The following is a 26,080-nucleotide window of genomic DNA, read 5'->3' on the forward strand; positions in this document are numbered from 1 at the left end:
GGGTCGGTGCAAGCCTGGACACTGATGGTGTCACAGTAGTAGCTCGCTTCCCGTTCGTCTCGTCTTCCACGTCTCAATCCCACTCGCCCACGGAACCTCAGACACGGATACAAATGTGACGAAGGGTCAAGGGCTACTGTCTAAAACGCACCGATGGAAACAGGCGTTTGAGGTGTTATCTAGCAGATTGGGGACGACCACTCAGAGCGGGGGGCGAGACCGAGCAGCGCCCCCTCCTGCAGCAGGGAATCCACGGTGCGGTCTGCTGCCCACGAGAAAAACGGGTGGTGGGCGCAGAGTTCGGGAGGGTGGAGCAGAGGGAGGAGCGGGCCCTCTGCCAAGCGGGGCTGGGGGGGCAGGTGGGGCGATGGGGCTCCTTTCCATCCCTCGCCCTGAATGCGGTTTGGATAAGTTAGTTAATCACTTATCTTTCTACAAGCATGTGGTCCTTGGATTAGATTTGTGCAGGAGCAGAAAGGTGGTGTGGGGATGGATGAGGGGTGGGTCCCCTGGGCAGTCAGACGTTGGGGGTGCGGCTAATACGCACGAAACCCAGAAGGCAGAAGGAGGGCAGGGAAGAGCCCTCAGCTCCCCACTGAGGACCGGTGTGGGGGCAGGAGGGCAGGTGGCGGGACACCAGGTCTCCCACCGGGGCACTGGGGGTGCCGTCCGTCTGATGGGGTCTGCGGAGCACAGCCACAGGGAGAGGGGCACGAGGCGGACTGGGGCACGCCCCCTGGGGTGCGGCCTACCCAAATGGAGACCTGGTTCCCGGGGCCGCAGTCAGGGAGCCGGCGGGGCGGCCTGGGACGGCAGACGCCTTACCCTGCCTCTGCCCAGAGGTCCACCTCGCTCTGTCTGGGCTTCAAAAACATCACAGAAGCAATAGAGACTCGTAAAAATTAAAAACACAGGTATGGGCAAAATGAAGAGTGACGTTATGACCCCCTCAAAGGACGTGCCCCAGGGCTTTGTCATTAACCCCTGGACCCTGCTGTCGATGCTGAGAGAGGAAGAAAGGGCGTGTGTCCTTCTGAACCCGCCTGGTGAACAGACCCAGGAAGGGCGCCCCTGTTTCAGAGTCGGAGGAATAAGAAAAACAGGCCCGGGAGAATGGGGGGAGATCACGTCTCTTGCCACTCAGTGCTTGCTACCTACACGCCGCGGCAGGCTCCTGGAACACAAAGCCAGGGCTTCAGAGGGAAGCCAGCCGCCCACACACGCGTTCACAATCCAGCCCTCGGATTTGCGGAGCACGTGCCCCAAGGGGCTGCGGGCACTCGGCCCACGTTTTCTCATTCATTCCTCCACGGATGCCGCTGGGGAGAGGCGGGGAGAGGCTGGGAGAGGCTGGGAGTGGGAGGCATGGCCTCCGAACGGAACCAGAGGGCAGGGACCGAGGCACCAGTAGGGCCCGAGGGTGGCCCGGGGGTGGCCAGGGGACACCCAGTGATGCAGCTGGGAAGTGAGGTCGAATCCTTACAACCCTGTACTGTCGAGGGTTTAAAATGCTTCGGGGACACTCACGTGGGTCTGAGCAGTTGGGGTCCGGCTCTGGAAGACCCCCAGGAAAGCAGCCCCCGAGCCTCTCTCCCGGGGAGACTCGGGGGGCTGCAGGGGGAGGAGCCTTCCTCATGGGTTCCCCGCTGGCCACACACACTGAAGTGCGAGACCACGTGTGAACACCTCCGCTCACTAGTTCAAAATGTACAAAAAATGGGCCACGTGCTAGAAAGCCATGAAAAGTAGCATTAACACACCGGGAATATGCAGCTGGCGCCCGGGCATCCCGGGCGTCCTGGGCCATCCCTTCAGTTCCGTCTCTAAGAGAACTCTGCCCCAACCCCCGCCCCGAGGGAGGGGTGACGAGGCCTCGCCACCTCCCCAGACCCTGCCCCCCTGTGAGTTCACAAACTCCGTCCTGCGTGCAGATGAGAGGCGGCCGGGGGGCTGGATGGTAGGAGGGACACCCAGAGAAACTCCTACCAACAGGGGTGGGTGTGGCCCCCACTTGCTTCTGGGGGCTCCCCGCTGAGGACGCTCCTTGCCAGCTCTCCCTGGCCCTCGTGTCCAGGGCTCTGGCGGGTCCCTCCTGTCCTGTCTTCTCCCTGCCCCCGGAGTCCACCCACCTGTCCACACCCACCTCTCCTCCGGCCCACAGCCCCACTGCCCCCACGCCAGCCAGGATGCAGTGATGGCCCCAGGACCGTGTGTGTCCGTCCGTCCATCTGTTCCCCCCCCAGCAAGGTATGTCCGATGACGTCACTCTTCTGCTCCAAGCCGTCCAGCACCCACACCCCAAGTGTGAGAAGACACGCGAACCCCTTGCACGAAGCACAAGGTCTTCCCTTCGACTGTCCTCTCGCTCGCGCCCCTGCCCCCAGGCCCCCGGCTCACCTCCGAGCCTCTGCTCCCACATGCCAGCCACGTCTGCAGAGACCCGCCCTGGCACCCGGCGCAGCGCTGGCCTGCCCCCACCTGCCCCAGGGCCTCAGCTCAGCCCCGCAGAGTCGCTGCGTAGCAGGACCGCGGGGCGGCCTCTGGGTCGTTTACTTGTTAACCTCGTTGTTAGCGTCACTCATCAGACTTTCATCTACAGGAGGTCAGAGCCTGTGCTTGTCTGGTTTACCTCCCCATCCTCAGCGCCCCGGGAAGTCCGGTTGCGACGGATTTTAGTTAAACAGGTGGACAGATAGATGAGCGGGTGGTTAGGGGAGTGGGTGGGTGAATGGTGGGTGTGGATGAATAGATGGGTGGGTGGGTGGGTAGGCACATGGATGGCTGTGTGGATAGAGAACTGGGTACATGGAGAGATAGATGGATGAATAGATGGGTGGATGGATGGACGGATGATTGGAGAGACTGCTGTCTAGTATGGCTGGCCGGCCTCATAGCTGAATGACTGGATGGATGGATGGATGGATATGCAAGAAGAAAAGGTGGACGATGGACACGTGGGTGCGTAGATGCGTGGACAGATGGGTGGGTGGGTGAGCAAGGTGGGCAGGGGGATGGACAGAGTCTGCTCAGTGCAGGGAGAGGCCCAAGGTCACCCCTGCCTGTCCCAGTAGACTCCTGGATTCCCCACACTAATGAGGCTGGGACCTGACTTCGGGGAGGTGGGAACTTGAGGCCCGATTCCTGTGTTGGGAAGCATTTGAAAAATGAAACACCTGTAAGGTTCTGTGCAGAAATGGCCCCCGGTTCTCTGCTTTCTGACCTTGATCAGGCACCCACAATTCTAGACCCTCCTACCCTGGGCATGCTGAGTGGGTGCGGGGTGCTGGGAGGGGGAAGTGGACAGAGCAGCCGGACACACCCACAATGCCTGGCTGTGTCCTGGCCACTCTGCTCTTCAGCTGAGTCCCTGAGCGAAGTGTTTGGCAGAAAGAGGGTGGGAGGGGGAGAGACCTCCCGACTGACCCAGAAACTGCCTCCGTCGAGCCCAGCTCCCCACTGCAGTTTCCTGAATGACATCTGCATCTCAGTGGGGTGGCCTGGGCCACCAGCAGCAGCCCACCCAGATGCAGCCCCCCTGCCCACCTAGGATAGTTGCCCCGGGGGCTGGCGAGACACCCAGACCTCTGCGTCTCATCAGGCAACTGCTCGAGTCCTGGGTCAGCTAATGACCTGCCGCTGGGCTGCACCCTCGTGGCAGCCAGCATACCACGCAGTGGCTTCCTGGCTGCATGGTCACAGCCACCGGCGGTCAGCTTCTCCCTCTGGTCCCTGAGCAGGAGCCACATGCACCCGTCACCCAGGCCACTGCAGCACGTGAAGTCTGCTGGCCACCTCTGCTAAGTTCACAGTCAGCCTGGGCAACTGGAGCCACGGGGGAGCAGGGAGGTCCTCTTGCCCAGCCTTCCATGACGTTCGGGCACAAGGCCGCTGGCCTGCTCGTCTCCCTGCCGTGGCCGGGGGCTCAACCCCTCCTCGGGCAGCTCTGCTCCGTCCCTGCACAGCTTCCACCTCCCGCTTGTCTCTGTCAGCCGAGCTGCCAGCCGTGTCCTCCCTCGCCCTGGGCCTGCTGTCCTGCATGGACCCCGCCTGGCCCCACGGTCCTGTCTTGTCCCCGTGCACTCGAGTCCGGCCCACTCACCCCACCTGTGGGGGCGCCGCCTGAACGTGGAGCCGCCCAGTCCAGTGCCGAGCGCTCCGCACCCCTCGCACCCGTGCGTGCATCCTGGGCAGCCAGCCCGCTGCCCTCTGCTCTCCTGTGCGGGGTGACGGCTACGCCAAAGCCACAGCCCCGGTGCGAGCTGCTGCCTGGGCCCTTCCAGCTTTCAGATGCCCCTTTGCCCGAAACCCTGCTCCCAGTCTGGACAGCCCTCAAAGTAACCATGGCAATATCGCCCAAGTACTCCCTGAGTCTCAGGCACCCTCCCTACTAGAATGGATGCTAAGCATGACCGTGACCATGTGCCCAGGGTCCGCTCTGGCCAGCAGCCTCCTGCTGCTGCGGCAAAAGCAAGTCACCTGACCCAGAGGAAGGCTCTCCCCGAGAGCGGGGTCAGCCCTGGCTCCCTGGGGGCCACTGGCCTCTCACACCCTCTCTGGGCTGTGCTGGTGGCCGGGCCACACATCACGGTCTGTCCCTTCCAGGTCAACAAGTGGGCGATCTGGGCAAGACCTTCAAAGTCCATGGATCCCCTGGGACGGGCCCCAGGCCCTCTGCTGGCCGTGATGCACCTGTTCTCACACAGCTCGCTTATGAAAGACGGGGTCGGGACCGGTCAGCACCCAAACCAGGTGCAGCCCGAGAGTCTGCTCCCAGGCACACACCCCAAAGCGAACGGGTGTTCAAATGCATACTTGTACATGGACAGCTATAGTGGCGGTACACACAGCAGCCCACGTGCCCACTGAGGGTGATAAACAGGACGCACCCACTCACACCATGGACGGTCACTCCACCTTGACGAGTGAGGCCATTCTGACCCCCACTACATGTGGACGGGCCTCGAGGACATGGTGCTGAGTGAACGAGCCAGACACGGAAGGACAGACCCTGCGTGATTCCATTTGTCACAGGTCCCTCCCTGCAGGAGTCAGAACCATGGAAGCGGAAAGTAGGTCCGTGGGTGCCTGGGGCTGGGGCAGGGGCGGGGACTGAGTGTGTCCTGGGGGCAGGTGCCCATTTGAGAAGACAGTGGTGGCGTACTTCATGCCACCAAGCAGGGCCCTTACAACAAATGGCACCAAAAAATTAGAGACAAAAAGGAGAGAAGCCCTCACACGTGCCAGAGCATGGGTGAGTCCTGAGAAGGTTACTCTGAGCAGGACTCTGTCAACGTGGACGGTCCAGAGGGCTGACTGGGGCCACTGCGGTGGGGGAGGGTGGGCAGGGACGGCTGACAGGTGTGGGGTTTCTGTTGGGGATGGCGAAACCAGGGACCAGTAAGAGGCGACAGGCGGGAGTCAATGCCACTGAACTCTGCACTTAAAGACGGTAGTTCCAGGTTACCTGAATTCCGACTCAGTAAAACAAAACAAATCACACCTGATCCCGAGGCAGCACCCAGGGAGGGGGTTCAGGCCCTGCTCCAGGCTCAGCCCGTTCTGGGGAAGACGGGTGGTGGGATTCTCAGATGTGCCCCCCAACCCCCCGAGGCTATCCAGCAGGGCTGGGGGCAGAGCCCTCCCGCCCCTCCAGTCTCACAGCCTGCCTGTCCCTCCCTTCCCCGCATAGGGGGACGCTCACTGAGACCTGCGGTCTGTCTGGTCTTGTCCATGCCCTGGGCACACTGGTGTTTGTGACTGAAGCAAGGGCACAGAGAAACTTTGTGCTTGGGGACAATAAGAGCCGGAGAAGCTAAAGTGGCCGTGGGAACGCTGGCCAGGAACACTGCTTGCTTCCCGGCTGCTCCCGGGGCCACTGCTCCAGAACAGGGCACCGCCCGCTCCGGTGGGGCACACGCCTGCCCCCCGCCCTCCCCAAAGGTGCGGGTTCTCTGCAGGAGCCAGCCCGACTCCCCTTTGAGGGGAGCAGGGAAGGAAACCCTCCGGGTGCTCAAAGGCTTGGCCTGCTGGTGCCACACCGGTCAAGGGGATGAGTCGCCCTTCTTCGCACAAAACCGTCCCCTCAACGGCAGGGATGGCCGTGAAAATGCAGACGAGGTGGAAACCCAGAGCTGCGGCGCCTAAATATTCCTGGGGGACACGCTGCCTGCCTGGGGCTGCCCAGGTGCCCGTGGCCAAGGGTCACCCTCCGTGACATCCGTACTGCTCCCCGCAAACACGGCCAGGCCTTCTCCCCCTGGAAACAGGGCCCTTGGGCTGCCCCACAGAGGTGCTCCCACCTGACACCAACGTAGGCACAGACTCCGCCCCTCGGGCAGCTTCTCTAGGGAACACAGTGGTTTCCATCGTCCCGGCCCACAGTAAGGGGGATTTGGTGGACACACAGGGGGAAACCAGCAAGGGGCCCGAGTGCGCCATACGGGATGGTCCAGGGCCTTGGTGGCACCCACACACTTTAAACCGGAGGGGGCCTGGCAGAGAAGGAGGTGTGCCTTACCTGGAGGCATCGAAGCTGTCGTACGAGCCCACTGTGTAGTGGCGGAAGAGCTTCTTGCTGCGGTCAGCCCGAGTTTCTGTTCAGGGAGGGAAGAGAGACATCACTTAGAACAGCCACGGCGGTCCCTGCACGGGAGCCCCCACGAGGCTGGCTGGGCCGCTTGCCTATCGGACCTACACTGTGGGAGACCCACTCTCTCGTGGACAGATCGGGAGGGAGATGAGACCTCGTTCTGGGGAACAACTTCGTAAAATTCAGGGAACGCCTATGAACCCCAGGGCTGAGGACTCTGGAGCTCTGTTCCCAAATGGAGACAGAGCCCTGGGGTCAGCAGCTCGGGGGGCGCAGGAGGAGGTGGTCTGCAAAGAAGACAGGCCCATCAGAGGTCAAGCTGGACAGCAGGGCAGCCCACAGGGCAGGCAGGAGCTGCCAGAGATGTTCTCAGCTGATGCTGCTAAGCCGGGCCCCAAATCTAAGTGCCTGCGGACGATGGACTTTGGGAAGAAAAATGTTCATTGTTATTTTCCTGATCATGGTTGCTTTCTCCTAAAAAAAAAAAAACAAAAAAAAACCCCACCAAACAACCATGATTAACGTTGCTAATTAAGTTCTCTGCTTGCTTCCCTTATTCAGCAGATTTAGACGTAAATTTCCCGGGAAATGATACGCACGATGTGATTAGATATAACAGATAGCTGAGGGCTGCAGGGAGCAAACCCCATGATGACACACAGACGCTCAGGATTTACTGTTCAGATACTTCCCTCCCTGAACAGAACCTCCCAGACAACACCCTCCCGGACCCTGGAACAAGTACAAACGAAATGACCGGCCTCAGGAAAATGGCCGGAAGTCTCACTGAGACTCCTGCACCCTCTGTTTAAATCCTTGGTCCCACCTTCCATGGGAAACTACCCTTCGGATGCTTTTATGCCCAGAGGCAGCCAATTCAGCAAATGTTCTTTGTGAATGTTCAGCCAATTCACATGTTCTTTTTCTAAGCAGAGTGGAGTTGCCTTGGAGGGTTGGGAGGAACAGAGGTTCCACCTAGGACTACATTTCCCAGCACCCCTTGCACTCAAGCATGGCCATGTGACTGTTTTCCACCAATGGAGTGTGAGCACATTTCATGGGAGGGGGCAGGGGTCCCTTCCAAGCTTGGCTTTGATGGAAGCCACTGTGCCCGACCCACCCTGCGTTTCTGCTTCTCCCTGCACAATGCCTGGGGCCCCGGCCCCAGAGGATGGAGCCACTGAAGTGAGCAAGAGTTAAACTTTCGGCAGTAACACTGCCCCAAAGACGAGAGGGCCGGGGCCTCTGATACCCAGCTTCCCCCTGCCGCTCCACCCTCTTCCCGTCATTCCCCGGGACAGTGCCCTTGTGAGCACTGCTGTCATCACCAACACTGAGTGCCCCCCGTGTGCACTGGCTGGGCCCTCAGGCCCCCGTGGAGGGTGCAGGTGCCGGCCTACGGCCCAGCCACGTCCAGCCTGGGGCTGCCCCTCTGATTTCTGCCCCATGTCACGCTGCCCTGCCAGCCCCTGCTTGGCATGTGTAGGTCGTCGCAGCCTCATCCTCACTGACATCTACTGAGTCCTTCCCTGGGACCTTCACGTGAGGCCGTCTGGGCTCCTCTGGCGCCACAGCAGAGGTGGGATGACTGAGTTTGTGGGTGGTGACCATGAGGACTGCCCAGGCTGCGTCACACCTGCTCGAGGGCAGGGCCAGGAGGAGCACCCCACCCGGTGGTGGCCTGCCCACCCCCAACCCCCGCCCTGGCTCAGAACCACCCAACCACACTATCAGACCCTGGGGGAGACAGGTCTGAGTCCCGCTGCCCCCCTGCCCCCGCCAGGGTGCTCCAGGCTGGGGACTGGCCTTGTTTCCCTGTTGGCTCTGCTGTCTAACTCCTGCAGGACACCCGCCGAGAACGCTTGCTGACCTCATCTAAGCAACCCGCTGTGCAATTAGCTCACCCAAAGGCACCGCACACTGTTGGCGTGGGCTGAGGGCACCGGGCCCTCGCTCAGCTGGGCACGGGGCCAGCCCCACGGCATGCCCTACCCTACCCTGCGCTCAGCACCTGCCTGGAGTGAGCCCAGGTGTTCCGCGTCCTCCCCCCGCCTCGCCCCGGCTGTGTCGTGCACATATGCACCCCATCATTGCTGGTCAAGCCCGCCCGGCAGCACCAAGCGCTGGCGCAGAAGGGCAGTCAGAGGGGACGGTGCCTTAGCTCTGCCCCCCGGGGCTCAGAACCTCTGGGGCTGGGGTGAGGATGGAGCCAGAGGCCCCTGACCTCCATGGGCTGGGCTGAGGGCCCCAGGTGTCGCCCAACTGTGAGAACGGAGCACATGGAATGGGACGAGACCCGCCCCCCCCGCCGGGGACATCCACGTGGGGCCGAGTATGTGCCAGGCCCTGGAATAGTACCTGGGATTGGAAATTCTTTGCGGGGTTAAGCAGAATGCCTCTCGAAACCCCTGAAGGGCCCTGGGGACTGGCTGTTCAGGGTCATTATTACTCTTAACTGCTTTTGTTGTTTAAGCCCCATGTGGCAGCTCTGCGCCGGTTGTCTAGGGAACTGCTGGTGCTGAGAGCTGATTGGTGCAGGTCCTGGCTGGGGTCAGAGGTTCCCGGTTCCGGGAATAGAGAGAGTGGGCAGTGAACGTGCATATGTACAAATGCCTGTTTACCAGACAAAAAAACGTGTCCGGAAGGGGACTGCTCGTAGGCTTGGCCACTGAGCCAGTAGTTCTCAGCCCGTGGGATGAGACCAACAGAATTTCACACAGTGGAGGGGAGGGAAGGGTGCCAACCAACACGGGGTTCACCGAGTTTGCGCTCTGGCTCAGTGAGCGCGTAAAACTCCCCTCTTCTCCCTCCACTGTGTGTGAGAGAAAGGGGACCCTTGGAAGGGGCGTTATCTCCCATTATTCTGTGAAAAACTCCCACTGCACAGGCCTTCCTTGTCCCCTGGCTTCCAGATGTAGCCACACTTCTGCTCTGGGACATGGCGTAAGGGACAGAGAAGGGGTCCTGAGAGATGCCACCACCATCAGTACCATCACACCCCAAACCCTCATCATCACCATCATAATCCCCATCACCATCCCCATCATCCCCAAAGGTCAGGTGGCCTGCAGGGCAGTGTGGCCTCTGACCCTGGACCATGAGCCTCCACGGCCTGGACCAATAGCAGCCGATAGCTGTATGTTCTGGAACATTCACCAGGGGTCTCCAGTGTTCCACGTGCTTTACCTGCAGGAGCTGGGCACTGTGACTGTCCCCGGATTACGGGAGAGGCTCAGTGGGGACCAGTGAGTGGCCTGCCTTCGCCTGGCCAGGAAGGGGCGGAGCCAGGACCTAGAGCGCTACCCGCCGGGGTCAGCTTCCCCGCTGCCATCTGGGAGGAGGCACCTTCACGGCAGCCTGCCTGGAGCGAGGTGGCCTGCTCACCCTCGCCCAGTCGTGTGGCCTGGCTGTCGCCTGGCCCACCGGTGCCGTGGGTGTCTCGTGCCACACCCAGGCTCGGCCCCTGCAGGCTCCCTGAGACCTGTGGTCTCTGACAGGAGGGTAGGGCTGTGGGCTGCCTGGGCTGAGCCCTTGGTAAGGCCGCGGTGCAAGCGTGGGTCGCAAACAGGAGGCCGCGGACTGGGCAGAGGGGAGGCCGGGGCCAGGCCAGCACTCGTGGGTGAGGGACAGCAGGGGACACCGGGCCCCTCTCCTGGAACCTCTGCTGCCACCACAGCTCCCCAGGTCCCAGGCCCCTTGGACGAGTGGTGCAGGCAGCCCCTGCCACCCCCACCCCCCACTGCATAACTGGGCCAGGCGGGGCTGGGGTCTCTGCCACAGAAGGGCCCTGGCCGCAGCTGCCCCGCCCGGCCCACGGGGCCCGGCAGTGACAGCCCCACCGTGCCCCTCTGGGTCTGTCTTGCCCTTGCCCAGCCGGGACAGAGAAGGCCTTGGTGCCACCGTGACAAATCTCCCAGAATGCCTCAGTCCTGCAGGACTGTGGGTAAGTGAGGTTTGCCTTAAAACCCCACAGTTCCAGGACAAAGTCAAGTGCAGACACTGGGCTGCTGCCCATCTCCAAGTACAAGGCCAAGTACAGGGGTTCTGTTCTTTGAGGTCACCCACATCACAGACCTGGAAAACTGAGGCCTTGGGGCAACCTGTGGTGACAAGGGACATGGGGTGCGCAACCCTCATTTTGGGGCTGGGGACACACGTATTGAGTGTGTCCTCAGCCAGGCAGCCAGCCGGGTCTCTTACACACCCAATGGGTCCCAACTTGGGCCCTGAGGCACAGCAAACCCTCTGAGGTCCCCACAGAGGACCTCGGAGCTCGAGTCTGACTCTACTGTCTGCCCTGCAAGGTCACCTTCTGTCCTTCACTTGCATTAAAGTGACCAAGTGGACACACTCCTCCAAGTCCCTGTGAAGAAGACATCACCTGGTCCCCTGGGGCTGTGCCGTCCTGTCCTTTGGGGCACCAGCCCCTCCCCTCCCCACCCCTACCATCCAGCCCCAGACCCCAATGGCTGTTGTGGGTGCCCCATCCACCTCCCCTGCGAAGGTGGGCACAGGGCCAGCTTGGACAGGGAGGTCCCGGTCCTGTTCTGGGGCTCCAGCCCCTGAGGCCACAGCAGGGGTGGGGTGGAGGGGGGGTCAGGCTGCCTGGCAGTGAGGCACAGGAGGCTAGCAGGGAAGCTGGTGGTGGGGAGGGACCCAGTGCCCACCAGCCAGGGGACATGGTCAGAGTCCTGCACACAGCCGGCCCGACTCCTCCATCCCACGACCAGACACGTTTCCATTTTGGGTTAAGACAATGCAGCTTCTGTGATTTATGGCCGAACTCGCTCTGGCCACCAGAGCCAGGCATTCACCCCCTGTGACACTGCACCTGGTGGCCAGGGGACAGCCACCGGGGTGCAGCCCACTCAGTGACTTTGTGCTGCGTCCATCCTGTGGGGAAGGGCCTGCTCCCCTCACCATGTGGGTGGCTGCGCCCGCCCCCAGCACACACAGCTGCGGCCCAGGCCACCCCAGGCAGCTTCGGGCAGAGGGACCCACAGCCCATGCAGCGCCAGCTGCCCTTCTCCAAGTACGGAGATCTGGGATCTCTGAGGGGACACGAGGTCCAGGGATGGAGCTGTGGGCAGCTGGTGGCCTTACACACACCACAGAGGGGGCCAGCGAGTCCCAGGTGTTTGCAAGCCGGGCAGAGCTGGGTTTCTGTCACCTGCAACCCAGAGTCCTGCTGAGCAAGGAAAGGAAGACCAGACAATGTCAAGGTGAAGGCTGAGCTTGGTCCCCTGAGGGGGAGAAAGCCCACCGTAAACAGTGGAGACATAGACCACAAAATGTGGCCAGCACAGCCCGTGGCCCGGCAGCACATGTCTGCCTGGGTTTCAGGGCGGGAGGCCGCTCTGCTTAGGATAAAGGAGGCAGGCACCAACCAAAGGAGGGGGAGCTAGTTACCTGTTCGTTTCCTTAACCTGCAGAAGCTCCTTGAAGGCAAGAACCAAGTTGTTTGCAAACAGGCCCCCTCCTGGGCTAGGCTCCTTGCTTCCTACAGCAGGTGCCCCACACGCCTGGAGACCAGCAGTTACCCTCACTCTAGTCTGAGCAAGCATCAGCTCCTGCCTGGGTGGTGGCAGTAGCCCTACTCCCGGGTCCTGCTTCCACACTGGCCCACCCCTCGCAGTCCCCTCCACGGAGCAACCAGAAGGAGCTTCCCACAGTGTCAATCCGGAGACGTACTTCGCTGTGCTGCATTTTCCAGCAGTGTCCCCGTGGAAAGAGTCGCATCCCAGTGCCCTCCAATGACACTGGCCTGCCACTAGGGGGCCCTGCCTCCAACCACTCTGCCCTCCGCGATGGTGCCACCCCTCTCTCCACATTAGCCTCGTCCTTGTTCCTTCAAGAGGACCAGCCTATTTGCACCCGGGGCCTTTGCACTCGCTAGACTCTCTCTAGAACATTCCTTCTCCAGCTCGAATCCTACTGCACGGCTCTATCCAGCTCCCGCGGCACAGGATGGGGCGCAGGAGGAGCTCTAACTGTGGGAGGAGCTGAGGGAAGGGATGAACTGGCATGCCCGAGGGCCCTTCGCTCCGGTTCACAGCGGGCAAGTTCACCTCCTTGGGTCTGACCGTGACACGGTGAGCACAAAGCAGGCGGCTGCCGTTCCCCCCCGGGGACTGCCGGAGGCGAGGAAGCAGCCCCTCCTACAAACCCAGGCATCCCGTTCTAGTCCCACCCTGGGGCCAACAGCGGCGACCCCCTCCCAGGGCCTGTTCTGGCTCTCACCTCCTCAACTACAGTGCAGAGGGAGGCTCTGACTTCGTCGCCAACAACCTGACTGGGCATCGTGCCCTGACTTGTGCCTCCGCAGGCCCCGAGCACAGCCCCATGCCAGCCCTCCCCCCCCCCCCGGGGGCTGCCGACCCACNCCCCCCCCCCCCCCGCTGGGGCTGCCCACCCACAACACCTGAGCCAGGAAGGGGCTGGTGTCGGAGCTGTGAGCTGTGAGCTCCTTCTATGCTGCACAGAGAGCAGAGCCGAGTGACAGGTTTCTATAGAGTTCTGCTGGTCTGTCACGCAAAGACTAAAGTTTTAATCCCACCAAAAGGAAGGAGAGGGAGACCAGGTAGAAAGACAGGAAGGAAGACAGAGAGACACACACAGAGACGGGGGGTCGGGGAGTGGAGCCCCTGGAGACCCCTCCATCACCCTCTGTCCCCCTCCCTCCCTTCCTGTCTCTTGACCTTCATTCTTAGATCCTAACCCCAAAGAGGCAAGAGTCACAGGAGTGGACACGGGCAGGTCGGGGAGTCCCCGGTCCCTCACCACGGCAGTTAGTTCAAGATGCCCATGCAGCTTCGAAAGGTGGTGATCCTCCTGCCACGGTACAGGGCCGAGGGCCGCCTCTGTGGGACGGGCCACCTGGCTGCACCTCCCCCCTCCCCCGCCTCTGCTCCCCCCCCCAACCCCGGGCCTGGCATCCACCCTCCCCCTCCCACTCTAGCTCTCTGATTTCCGGCGGGTTTTAAACCAGACGCCACTTGGGCCGCACCCCGGGCTGGCGACCAAATGCAGGATCGGAGCCGCGGGGAGGAAAGAATTACCAATGGGGACGGGGACAGAAATAACTTCTCTTCTTTAAAACCAGAGATGCGGACGGGCTCCTTGCACAGGGGAGGGACACGCAGAACTCGGGGAGAAGCTGGCAGGGGGCACAAAGACAGGCCGGCTGGACACTGGTTTGTGCGGCTGGGTTGGCAAGGCCGTGGGCGCTGGTAGAGGGTCCCTCAACAGCAGAGCTTGGGCCACCGTCCTCTGCCGACGAGGGTGCCGACCCATGGCCAGGAGATAAAGGTCAGAGACCCCCACCTGAGACAGTCACGGAGTGGCACAAAGATGGTCACTACTGCCATCACAGCCAGCTTGGGTCCTTCATTTGTTCACTACAGATGAGTTATTGGGCATAGTCTGGATGCCGGGGGTCGGTGCGCGGTGGCAGCGGAGCAGAAAGCCAGGATCCTGGTCTTCAGTGGCCTGGATGGGGTTTGCACACGCCGACCTCCGGCAGAAGCGTCTGAGTCTCCCGCGGCTGCCGTAAGGAGCTACCCCCGACCCAGTGGACTCCGGCCACAGAAACGCACCGGGGTTTCCTCCCAGTTCTGCGCACAGATGCTCACCTGGGGCGCACAGGGCTGCAATGGTGGTGGGGGCGACTCTACCACGGGGTGGAGACTGTTCCTGGCCTTCTCCAGCGTCCAGAGCGGCCCGAGCTCCTTGGCTTCTGGCCCCATCACTGGTCTGCAAATCTGGCCACGGCGTCGAGTGCTCAAGTCCCGTCACCAATTCTGAACTCTGGCTCCCTCGTTCATGCGAGGGCCAGTGGGACAACACCGGACCCTCCTGGATGACCCCGGACAATTCCCTGTCTCAGAGCCAGCTCCTGAGGAACTCTGACCCTGCCCATGACCTGGCCTCTGCCGTGCATCCAAACACATTCACGGGCCCAGGGACTGGGGGCGGACGTTCCTCCACCATAGCACATCCCCTCCCCGTGGACTGACGCTGCGGGGCGGGACGCACTCCGGAAACCACTCCGACCCCTGCTGGTCACGGAGTTTGGGGGCTCGCCTTCGGGGCAGAAACTACCAGGGAAAGAGCGGTAGTTTTCCAGGAAGTGCACTGCCCGGTTCGAAGGTGCAACTCGAAGCTCAGTTCAAGTTCAGAGTCTGCCAGACTCAGCTCCTCTGACACGCCGTCTCCTCCATGCCTCGTCTCCTCCATGCATCGGACGGATGGACCCTCATCTCAGCCTGAGGGGCTTGCTCAGAGCGGGGCAGCCCGGCGCGTGACACAGGGAGCCCCCTGCCCCTCACAGCACTGCCCCTGCACAAAGGACGGTCCTTTACTGGGAGGTCTGCGGGGACCTGTGCCCTGGGGCCCAGCTCTCTTCCCCCGAGGTCGCTGCAGCTGCCTCGCTGGTGGCCCCTCGCATGAAGACGTTAGGGGCGCCTGAGTCCCTGGCCCCCACTCCCTCCTCCCCAGGGTGTGTGCCCGAGTGCGGGATGCATCACCTGCTCCTGTCTCCAGCATCTGGAGGGGCCTGCACTCCCTGTCTTCCTTCCTGCCCACCGCCGGACAAACCAGCACTGCACCACACACCTGGGTGAGGACCCAGCGGCAAGGGGCCAGTGGCACAGGGGCGTGTCGGCCAGCTGGCGCCAGCCCTGTGGTGCACGGGTCCGTGGGCCCCAGATGCTCTGGCCCTACTCAACAGGCAAGTTCACAGACTCGGACACCAAAGGCTGCTCCTCCGGCCTCTGTCACCAGCAGTTGCTCAGATGGAGACGCCCAGCAGGTGGTCTTTCTCTGGGTCGTCCCAGGAAACTGCCGGCTGTGACATAGGAGGGCAGAAAGCGCCTGGAGGAGGAGCGTTGCTTCGTGTTTGTGGGAGCTTTCCCTGAGGTCGTTATTTTACAAAGTGGCCCTTCTTATGAGGCCCAGGCGGCGGGGTTCAGGCACCGGCCAGACGGGGCACCAGGTCCGTGTCCTCAGCCACAGGAGGGCTGAGCTCCCACCAGGTAGCCGAGGGGGCCGGGTGCCAGGGCTGTGGGCGGTGGCCCAGATAGGCAGCTCAGCAAGTGGTCGGAAACCCGGGGGACCCACAGAGAGACAGAGGACGGCCTCCCGAGGTAGGGCTGGCGGCAGAAGATGGGGCGAGGAGACCCCAGGGGGCGGGTGTGTTGCCGCTGTGATCCACAGGTAGCGGTCCCCCGTCACCAGCATTGTAGGTGACAGTTAGCTGGTCCTCGGCACTCACTAGGTGCTATGCACGTGATAGCTGTGATGCCCCTTCCATGACGAGCAGCGTCACCCTCCTCCACGCAGGTGATGAGCCAGAGCCGTGAGGTGGAGTAGCAGCTAGGACTCCAGCCCACCGGGGCCAGCTCCAGCGCTGGCGGCCCGAACCCCTGCCCAGCACTGCCCCGCTCACCGCCCTGTGCGAGCACCGCCTTCCTGCTGACCCGCTGGGCGCGGGCTCACTCAACAGCTACCTCGGGGCACCAGCTCCTTCCTCTCCCACAGGGGGAGACACCAGGTGCCCAGCCTCCCTCCAGGAGTGGCAGGTGATGCAGTCGAAGCCACTGAGGTGGGAGCTGGCGTCTGCTGGACTGCGCCTCCCTCTGTAAACTGGGCCTCCTGGACCACGTCCCCTTTCCCATGCAGAATGGGGCACTGGGGGAACAGCCACGAAGCCACCTCAGGGGCTGAGGACATGGGGCAGGGGGAGAGGCAGGGGCCCCGCCTGCAAAGCCACATCTCGTCTGGTTTAGTCGCCAACAGCCCGAGACAGGCACCGTCCTAGTAACCCCCTAAGAGGAGGAGACTGAGGGGCAGAGCGGTTCGACGTCATTCCCGAGTCACAGGGTTCAGAGTGCAGGAACCGGGGTTTGGGGTGTTCTCACACCTCTGCTGTCGGCACCCGGCGGGCCCAGGAGGGGAGTCTGCCCCACCGAGGGGATGCTGGGTGCCCATGTGTCAGCCCAGAGTCACCTGCTCCTGGGCAGCAGGAAAGCCAAAGCCTGGCTCTGTGCCTCAAGGTCACCCTGTACTTGACTGCACCCAGCACCTGGTGTCCGTGAATGGGCATGTTTTAGGGGCGCAGTTTCCTGTAAATAATGCTTTGACAACACTGCATGTGAGGTCCCCAGGGGACGCAGGAAAAGCCTGGGGTCACAGGCTCTGGAGTCGGAAACCTCCATTTGAGACCAAGCAGGGACTTGCCCAAGGTCCCGCGGCAGGGGCCTGCTGCCTGGCGCTCAGCTCTCTGTTCCTGACAGCCACCTGTGCTGTCCCTCAGCAATGCCCGGCTGCCCCAGGCGCCGGAGGCACGTGGTGGGTGGTCCGAGGCCCGGCTGCCCTCCTCTCCCCGATGCGCTGCCCTCGGGCTGGCGGGTGTGGTGGGGAGTCCGTGGCGGAGGGGCATATCAGCTCCAGTTCTGGCCCTGTTTCCTAGTTTCCACCCTCCCAAACTGGGCCAGTGAATAAAGCTGCTGGCTGTCAATGAGTCGGTTTCTACTCTACAGCAATTAGAATGCTTTTTCAAAAAAAAAAAACCAACAAAGAACGAGCCCCGGCGGCTTGGTGGAGCGTCTCTGCCGATCTGCGGTGCCCGTCTGGCAGCTGGAGTAACAATCCGTGAACGCAGAGCCCACGCCTGGGGCGCACGTGGCCGCCGAGCTGGCAGGGCACGTCCCCACCAGGACGGTCCCGTATCCCGGACATTCTCTCCTCCCTCGACACCGAGCCGGGACGCTCAGCGGCCGGCGGGGCTGGGGAAGCGACACACAAGGATCTTGAAAAGACCTTCCTGGCACGGACCCCACCACCCGGGCCCATCTGCTTCCCCCGCACGCCACCTCCAGCCACCTCCTGCCCCGCGACACCCACAGCCCAACCCCACAGGATGCCGGGTCTCGGCCCACTTCACTGCCGGCCGGTCCCCCCGGCCAGAGAGCCTCACACGAAGCTGATGGGAATCACAGCCCCGGTGGCGGAGTGCCAGCCCCAGGCACCTCTCCTCTGTCTTTAGGGAGCCCCTGCCTGACAGGCAGACATTTCCACCCCCTCAGACCGGCCCCCCAAGGTGAAGTGCGATGCCCAAGGGCACGCACACCCGAGCAGCAGAGCTGGATCTCAGCCCAGGAACGAATCGAGGGCGGGAGGGCTCTTTTTAGTGTTTGACGGTCTTTTTTGGGACGCTGGCAGCTGAGGGAAATAGGACACAGAGAGGAGACTTGTTGATCTCAAGGACGCCGCCCTGGTTGTGCGGGGAGGCGGCGGGCGGACCGCTCGGGAGTCCAGCCTCCTTCTTGTCATGGGCTGACACCGCAGTGCGGGATTGGGGGTGCCTCCTGCAAGGCCCAGGGTGGGCTGGGGGGCAGGTCAGGTGGATCCCAGTGGCACTAACAGATCCCATAAGAACCCGCATGGCAATGACCTTGCTTACGATAGTGGCCAACCCCCCAGGACACCCACTCCCTGCCACCGGGCACCTGCAGGAGGTCAGGCACCGGCCGCCCAGAAAGGTGCCACAGGTCACTGACAGGCACCAGGAGTGGCAGGTGGGTGAGGACCGGCGGGGGCAAACTGGGTCGCTGGAGTCTCAACGATTCACGATTCACGGCTCAGCCTCTCACGGCGCACCTCACAGCGACACCTGGGAGGGCCCTCCTCCGACCCAGTCGCCGGCCGGAGCCCCCAGCCCCAGCAAGCTGCCCGAGTCTCCTGCTCTCGCTGCTTCTCTGGGCACCAGCGAGAGACTGGCAATGTCCCACTACAGAGGGAGAACGAGGCAGGGAAGCACCTGGAAACACATGTGGCTCACCGCTGCGAAGCCCGGGGGCGCACGGTCCCTCGGACTTTTTTAAGTCCGAGACCTTAAAAAAGGTCCCACCTGAAGACCAGACCGGCCAGGCTCCCTTGGCAGGAGGGCGGGCCGGCCCCGCTCCAGTCTGGGGGGCTCCCAGTGTGTCAGGTAGGACAGACACAGGAGTCCTGGGTGAGGCACAGACGCAAGTCACAGCAACTCAGAACGCACCGACCCCCCACCGCAACCACCCGCCCCCCGCCCCACCGGCCCCTTTGAGTTCAACAGCAGTGCTTACTAGGAATAGGTGCTCGAGGTGGTCTTAGGAACCCACCGGCTGCCCAAAGGGACTCTTCGGGACACAGAAAGGCCTCTGGGGCCCCGGGGGAACCGAGACGCCGGGTCCAGCAGGATCTGACGCTGCCCTGGCTCGCCCCTCTACCTCAGCAGCAGGGAGCCCCGGAGGCAGACAATAGCCTTCCACGCTGAGGCACTACAGCCAGAGCCTCGGCGATTCCCAAACGCGCCGGGGGCACCGGTGATCGCCGACACAGCAAGCCGCCGACAGCACCGCTGGGCCCGAGACGCCGTCCCCACGCGCTCCTGCGAACAAAGGCTAGGCACACCCGCCCGCCCGCCGGCCCGCCGCCCCAGGTGCGGGCTCCGGAGGTGGCAGCGTACCTCCGAAATGAACTTTCTTCTTGAACCGTGACTGCTCGGCCATCGTCTGCAGCCTGGGCGTGACCATCTCAATCCGGCCGAGCCCGCCGCTCCTCCAGGTCCATGTGGAGGCCGTGGCCAGGCGAGCGCTTCATCTAGTATTGTCTGCGGCTGCAGGCGCCACAAAGTTGCAGCCCTCCGGGGCCAGAATTGCAGGAGCCACGGGGGAAGGAGCAGAGGGGGAGGAGAGGTGGTCTGGAGCGCAGTCCACAGCGAGCTCACAGAGGCGACTTCTGGAGACCCCACTCCGGGATCCACGGAAAATTCGGGGTTTTGACTCAAGTTGTAAGCTCCAGATTGGAGCCCGTATCCTTCCCACTGTACCAGGGACCGTTTTTTTCTTTCCTAGCGCCGTTTCCATGGCGATGCATCAGTCACTAGTCTAAATAAGTATGGGTGAAGGACGCCTGAGAAGCCAGCACAATTATGCACTCCCGGGGAGCGGGGAGTGATTCAAGCGGCGGTTAGCACGGGCCGGAGGGAGTGCTGGGGGGCTGCAGGCACCCTCGTCCTGCTAGAGGCTTTCTCGTGTTGGGACCCTCGGGGTTTCTCGGTCCAGGCCCTTTCCGAGCCCCCCGCCACGGACCAGACAGCCAAGTCCATTTCGGCCACCCGCCCCGCCCCTCCGAGCCAGCGCCACAGGAGGGGGCTGCGTCTCAAGCCCCCCAGTCCTGGCTGCAGGTGCCCCTGTGCCCTCTGCCGGACCGGGCGACCCCATCTGGAAGGAGGCTTGGGACTTGCCTGGGAAAAAATCCAGGGCCATTCCGTCCACTGGGTGGAGGGCCGGCAGTGGGCGTCTGCAGCCGGAGTGGGGCTGGGGCACCGTCTGGGGCCGAGGGCTGAGCCAGCCTCCTTCCAAATGGGACTCACTTCCCTGCTTTGAAAGCGCCTCCCCATTCGGTCCCCACTGCAGAAGACACCCCCTGGCAGGGCAGGGGCCTTCCCCGCCCTCTGTCATTCCCCATCCCTTTCTTAGGTGGCAGCCATGAGCTCTGTGTGTGGCCTCAGACAGGACCCCTCACCCTTCTGGGGAGGCAGGAGGGGCGGGCCCCTGTGGCGGGTGGGGCAACCACGAATACCTGAGTAGTGGGATGTGAGGATGGTGCCGGCGTGCGGTGCCCTCTGAAGAAGGAGGCCCCGTCATTCCCATGGTTACCGCTCATGCGAAGGGCGCCAACAATGGCTACCTGTGTGCTCACGCTCCTGGCCCCAACAATGTCGCCCAGGGGACAGGCGGGGCTCTGGCTGTGACTCAGCCTTCGGTCCCTGCTGACCCGCCCACCTCGGCATAGATGCCCGGTGAAGGTCTGGAGATGAGAAAATTGGGCCCAGAGACGTTAAATGACTCAACCAGGGTCACACGGCCAGGTAAACGTGAACCTGGGTCGGGCCCCGAGGCTCTGGGCCGGGCTGTGTCCATCTGCCGCACCCTGGGGCCACAGGCACAGCACTCAGCAGGCACGCACGGGTCTCCGGTGGGCGTCCTGGCAGGTCGCAAACCATTCCCGATCCCCATCCTGTCCGCCGGCACAGCAGGGGCCGGGACAGGCCCTCGGGCCTCAGTGGATTCCTGGGTCTCAGAGCCCCGTCCTTTCACCCCCGGCCTGGCTGACCCCTGAGCAAGTCAGGGGTCACCCGAGTAGTCTGGGCCTGGCACGCAGGAGGCTGGGGTTGCCACTGCCGCGGCTCTGGGGAGAAGTTTCCGTGGGAGGCACGGCAGAGAGACAGGAGGTAAAAATAGCGCACTCGGCACAGCACCCCAGCTGCGCCCAGCCCCCAGCCCCACGCTGCCCCGGGCGTTGGAGCCCGGTGTCCCTGGAGGGTGCTGGGCTCCAGGCTGTACACGACGGCGGTATTTCCACCTTCCTCCACGTCGCTGCACCCACACGGCAGGCTAGGGAAGCTGGCAGCGGGCGAACGCCAAGGTGAGAGCAGGCCTCCCTGACCTGTGACCTCGGGGGATTCCTCACCATTCCTGGGGTTCAGCTTCATGGTCAGGGAAACGGGCACTGGAGAACGCATCCCCTCAGCGGGGTGGGGGGCTGGCAGCCCCAAACCACGAGAAACTCGAAGGGGGCTCCCCGCAGGCAGGGGACGAGGGTGACCCCGGGCCTGTCCCTGGCAGGAGCCCCACACACACCAAACGCATGGGCACTCACTGTGTCACCTGGAAGCCACCACGAGAACACCACGAGCAGAGTGGGGCCATCGCTTGTCGGACTGGTCTGTCCAAAGTGGGCGTGCCCCCCAGTGTCACACACGGACACTTGTCCCTCTCTCGTCACTTCCGGAGATAGCAGAGAACTGGTGCCCTGTCCTAGGGTCAGGGTTTGTGCCCCTCCCTGACGCCCGTTGGTGACAGGACAGGGGAGTCACTGAAACTCTTTGGTGCTGCGTTGTGGCTTGTGCCCCTCTCCGACCCCGTTAGGACCTTTGCTGGACTGTCTTCCTCTCTGACCTCTCACCCCCCTCCCCCAGATTCTTCTGTTGAAGCCCCCAGCCCTGGAGGCAAGAGTATTTGGAGGCGGGGGCCTCTGGGAGAAGGGGTCCGTTAAGGTCAAGGGGCGGGGCCCCACGGGGTCAGGGCCGAGCTCCCAACTGTGAGAGGAGGTGGGAGCAGGGCGTGGCAGAGGCCCCAGGTCCCCTCCCACCCCCGGCCCAGGGACACTGAGCTCAGGAGCACACGCCAGAGCCACCAAGTCTGAGGAAAGACTGTCACGCATTCTCTTCAGACTTCCGAGATGGTGACCTACTGCACGGTGACGGTGGGCCTCGAGCACCCTGGGGACAGAAACAGGATGAGGGGCCCCTTCATGGCTCAGGCCTTTGCCGCATCACTGGACAAATGCGGGGCAAACCCAGATTCACATCAAACCCCGCACGGCGCGCCAAGGGGTGTGTCCTGAGCCCCCTCAATGCACCTGCTCGGTGAAGGAAGAACCACATCGGAGAGGTTTTCGGGGGGTGCGCACGCGTGTTCGTGACTACCAATTTTCCAGGAACTGCCTCCTGCTGCCGGAGGACCCCGGGACCGAGCACCCCTCTCCGACACTGTTAGGGTCTTCACTGGGCTGTCTCCCTCTCTGACCTCTCACCTGTCGTCCTTTCAGAGATGTCACTGGGTCAAAGGAGGCGAGAGGCCCAGGCTTCCCCCAGAGCGGCCTGGGGACAGACACCTCTCTCCTGGCCCAACGGGCTGAGGCGGGGGTGGGGGGACACCCCTCAGGGGAGGCAGCCTGTGCACCTGAGCCCACTGACCCCGGGGGGCGGGGTGGGCACGTTCCGGGAAAAGCCTTGACGACAGCAGAACCCCCAACTCCAGTCCGGGGGGAAGGGGACCGACGCACGCTGAGTGCACCGGCGCATCACGGGCTTGCTTAGATGAGAAAAATGCAGAAACAGCCTTGCTTTCGGAAAACGGCACGTCAAAGCTTGATGCTCTGGGGGAAAGCCCTAAGCGGAGACCGTCGTGGGCCTGTCATGCGCCCCAATAACACAGGCAGAGGTAAGGGCCGGGGAGCGCGCCGAGGGGAGTGGTTTTTTCTCTGTGTGGAATCTCAGTGAGTAAATGTTTTCCTACAATATTCATAAATGCCACTAACACCCCAAACCAGCGTAGTTAACTTATTTGCAGCTGGTTCTGTGTCATATTTAAAGTGAATCATTTTGCAACATTTGGGGGACTATTAAAAGCTGCGTGCGGCGGGAGGAATTTCGTGGATGCCGGGGTAGGAACGCAGAGGACAAGGGCTTGTTGACGCGCGGGGACCCCGACCCCTGTCCTCCTGGGCCTCCGCCAGCTGCCACCTGGCTAACGGGTCGGAGCGACGGCTGATGCCTGAAGAGGCTCCTCTGACCAGGGCGCATCGTTCACACAACCCGGCCAGACGCAGGCCAGGCCCCAGGAGGGCCTGGGCGGAGGAGACATGCGACTCCACCAGCACAGACGCGTCACGTCAAGAGGACCTGAGAGCAGTCACTGGTTCGGAGCCTGCTTTCTGCCAGCAAGGGGCAGGCGCTCTGTGTGTTCATTCCCCTTCGCCGAGGACACCCAGGTGTCTCCTGCAGGCAGCCGGAAGGAGACTCACCATGAAGGGAACAGCCCCTGCGAGGAGAGGGGAAGAACGGAGCTCCCCCACCTGCGCCCCCCCACACTGTGTCTGCCCCCATCCGCACAGGCTCTCAGGCGGGCCCCTCAGACGGTCAAAGTGGCGTCTCCCGGGCCGCACACCTTCATGGGCGTGTGAGGTCCCACGGCCACGGCCGGGCCGGGCGTCCCACTCAGGGCACTAGTCTCAGCCCGCACATTGCTCAGCCGGGTCAGGGGGGCCCCCAGAGCTGTGCTATACGTGGTCCAGGTCATGTTTGTAACTCAGGCCCGTGCCCTGACTGGGAATCCAACCGGCGACCCCTTGGTTCACAGGCTGGTGCTCAGTCCACCGAGTCCACTGAGCCACACCAGCCAGGGCAGCACATGGAGGCCTTTTAAACCTCTTTCTCCACCCCTACCCCTGTACGCAGGGTCCCCGGACCCTAACACAGAAAGCAGCCTGAAGCAAACACTCACCACTCACCCCCTATTAGCACCCCAGAGGGGCCTGGACTCCCTGGGTGGGGGTAAAGGACCCTTGGGGTCTCAGAGGCCGTGATTGCAGAGGCCCGGCCACTGGATGGCCCAGACACCTGTGGTCCAACCAGGGAGTCCTGTGTGCCTGGCTCTGGGCAGAGGCTGGAGGCTCAGTTTCACTGTATCAGGGCCACTCCCAACTGGCTGAGGAGGCAGAAAAAGTTAGATGCCCCTGGGACAAGGACTTAAGGGAAAACAGGCGGGTGAGAACCAGCCAGCCTGGGCAAGTGCCTGGCCAGGGGGCGCTGACTGACAGAACGTCGGGTCGGTGACACCGTACCCGCCCAGAGTCCGGACCCAAAGCGGGCTGCGTGCTTCTCCTTGCGGATCCCAGCACAGCTGCCCTGTCAGCCCGCCGGGCCAGCCTGCTGGACGACGCCATGGGCGTGCCCAGACGCCCCACCCGACCCGCTGGCTGGCTACCCCCTGCCACTAGAGACGCCAGACGGACTCCAGCTGAGGACGGCAGAACCGCCCAGCAGAGCCCAGCCCGAGTTGCTGCTTATGAAATCCTGAGATAAATGGCTACTGTTTCCAGGCGCTACAGTTCCTGGCGGTTCTGCGGCAACTGTTGGTGGGTCATCAGTTTTGTGACTTGGGCCAACTGTTTCACCATGGACAAAACATCCACAAGGAGGAGAGGGTACGTCTCAGCCCGTCCTGGAGCACTCGGGGGAGTCACGTGGGTAACCATATGAACACGTATCTAGATTGCAAAATGCGAGGCTCCCGGGCAGAACCATTAGTGAGAGAGGTCTGGAAAACGGTGGGGGCGGGGGGAGGCTGGCCACGGCTTCACGGATGAGCTGCTCCGTTCAGCGTCTTTTCCCAGCTTGGCAGAGCCCCTGCTGGGTTCGCTGCGGGGAGGTTGAGGGCCCACTGACTTCTGTGTCATTTCCAAGGCTTTCTTGTTGACAAGGTGGCAGGTCATCTGCTTTGTGACACAGGAAGCAGCCTGGAAGAGCAGCAAGCCTCCTACAGGCTGGAGGTGGAGACAGGGGTGGGATTTTGCCTCTGAGGTCAGGTTCACGGTCACCTCCTGGTTGCACCCTGGGACAAGCCTCATGCTCTCGATGACCTCCTTCCTCATTTGTAGGATAGATGGCGCCCCGCGGGCTCCGCAGCCCAGTGGGGCAGGCAGGAGGTGGAAATGAGACAGCCCAGGCCAGGGACTGCCCCACGTTATGGGTCCAGATAAATGAGCGCTGAGGGCCCGGGAAGGCCAGCTGTGTCTGGCGCCCACGCCGTGCCACCCTGGGCCTGCTAGGGCGGCCGTGGGCAGCTCTGCGTTTCTGGGCATGTGCACTTTGGTTCACTTACACTGATGAAGGACGCCTACAGAGGAACGGGGTGCTTGTGGAAGGGAGGCAGAGAGGCCTTCTGACAGTTTGGCCGGCTGACATGTTCCCGGAGTTATTTAAGGGCTGGACAAAGGCATGGTGTGCTGGCTGTTCGTGCCGGGGGCCTTTGCGTAGGGAGAACAAAGGAGACCGTCACTCCGCTTCGAGGCGAGCTCGGAAAGGTGTGTGTGGAGTGTCACTTCCGGCCTGCTCCCTGTTGACCATCGCCATGGAGACCGGCGTCCACCAAACCAACTGGTTACTAACACCGAAGGATGCTCCTTGCCCGGCACCCGGCAGATGCCTGGGGCGTTCCACCCACTCGCCGAGGCCAGGGAGCGGCGCATAGCTGCGTGGGCACAGAGGGGGCTTGGCAGCACCCACAGACCCCTTCCCGACAGCACTTCCACTCAAGACAGCGTGGCAGCCGGCCCCTTGCCCATCCACCGCTCGGACCTGGGACACCCACTTAGCGAAAGGAGGGCCGATTCCGGGGCTCCTAGGAACCCAATGAGGGGAGGTGGGGTCTTCAGCCTGAAGGGCCGAGAAAGTAGATTCCACACAGCCGCACATCTGCCCAGAATCACGCAGGGCGAGCCAAACACGATCACACCTCGCAGGCACCAGGGTGAGCCCGCACACTGCTCTCTGAAGAAAAGTGGCCGACACCTCAAACTCCATGCCAACACAGTCCCACGCCACCGCTGGTCACGTGAGAGTCCACCGGGGCCTTGGGAAGCTGACCCCGGAGGTGGGAGAGAGTCGGTGTGCTGGACTGTAACGGCCATGTGGATGAGCCCACAGGGACATCGCCGGAGAGATGACCTCACGGATGACCTCCTGGCATGTGGGTCCAAGTGCATGAAAAGTCCAGAAACGCGGGGGCAGGGAGCAGGCCAGCATTTCCAGGGATGGAGGACGGGGCATAGGGAGTGACTGCTGATGGGAGCGGGGCTTCCTAAGGGGCAGTGAGAAAGATCGGG

General features: G+C 62.7%; 1 protein-coding gene across 6 annotated transcripts in view; it reads right to left on the minus strand.

Moving 5' to 3' along the window:
* Positions 1–26,080, minus strand: part of SHANK2 (SH3 and multiple ankyrin repeat domains 2) — a 285,739-nt gene that overhangs the window by 129,621 nt on the left and 130,038 nt on the right. For all 6 annotated transcript variants that reach the window (XM_037062593.1, XM_037062592.1, XM_037062594.1 and 3 more), the window contains one exon: positions 6,518–6,593. In XM_037062593.1, coding sequence (XP_036918488.1) covers positions 6,518–6,593 — 76 coding nt within the window. The remainder of the gene's footprint in view (positions 1–6,517; positions 6,594–26,080) is intronic.

The sequence above is a fragment of the Sturnira hondurensis genome, unplaced genomic scaffold (genome assembly GCF_014824575.4).
Source record: "Sturnira hondurensis isolate 20B ecotype Veracruz unplaced genomic scaffold, ASM1482457v3 Scaffold0014099, whole genome shotgun sequence".
Taxonomy (NCBI): domain Eukaryota; kingdom Metazoa; phylum Chordata; class Mammalia; order Chiroptera; family Phyllostomidae; genus Sturnira; species Sturnira hondurensis.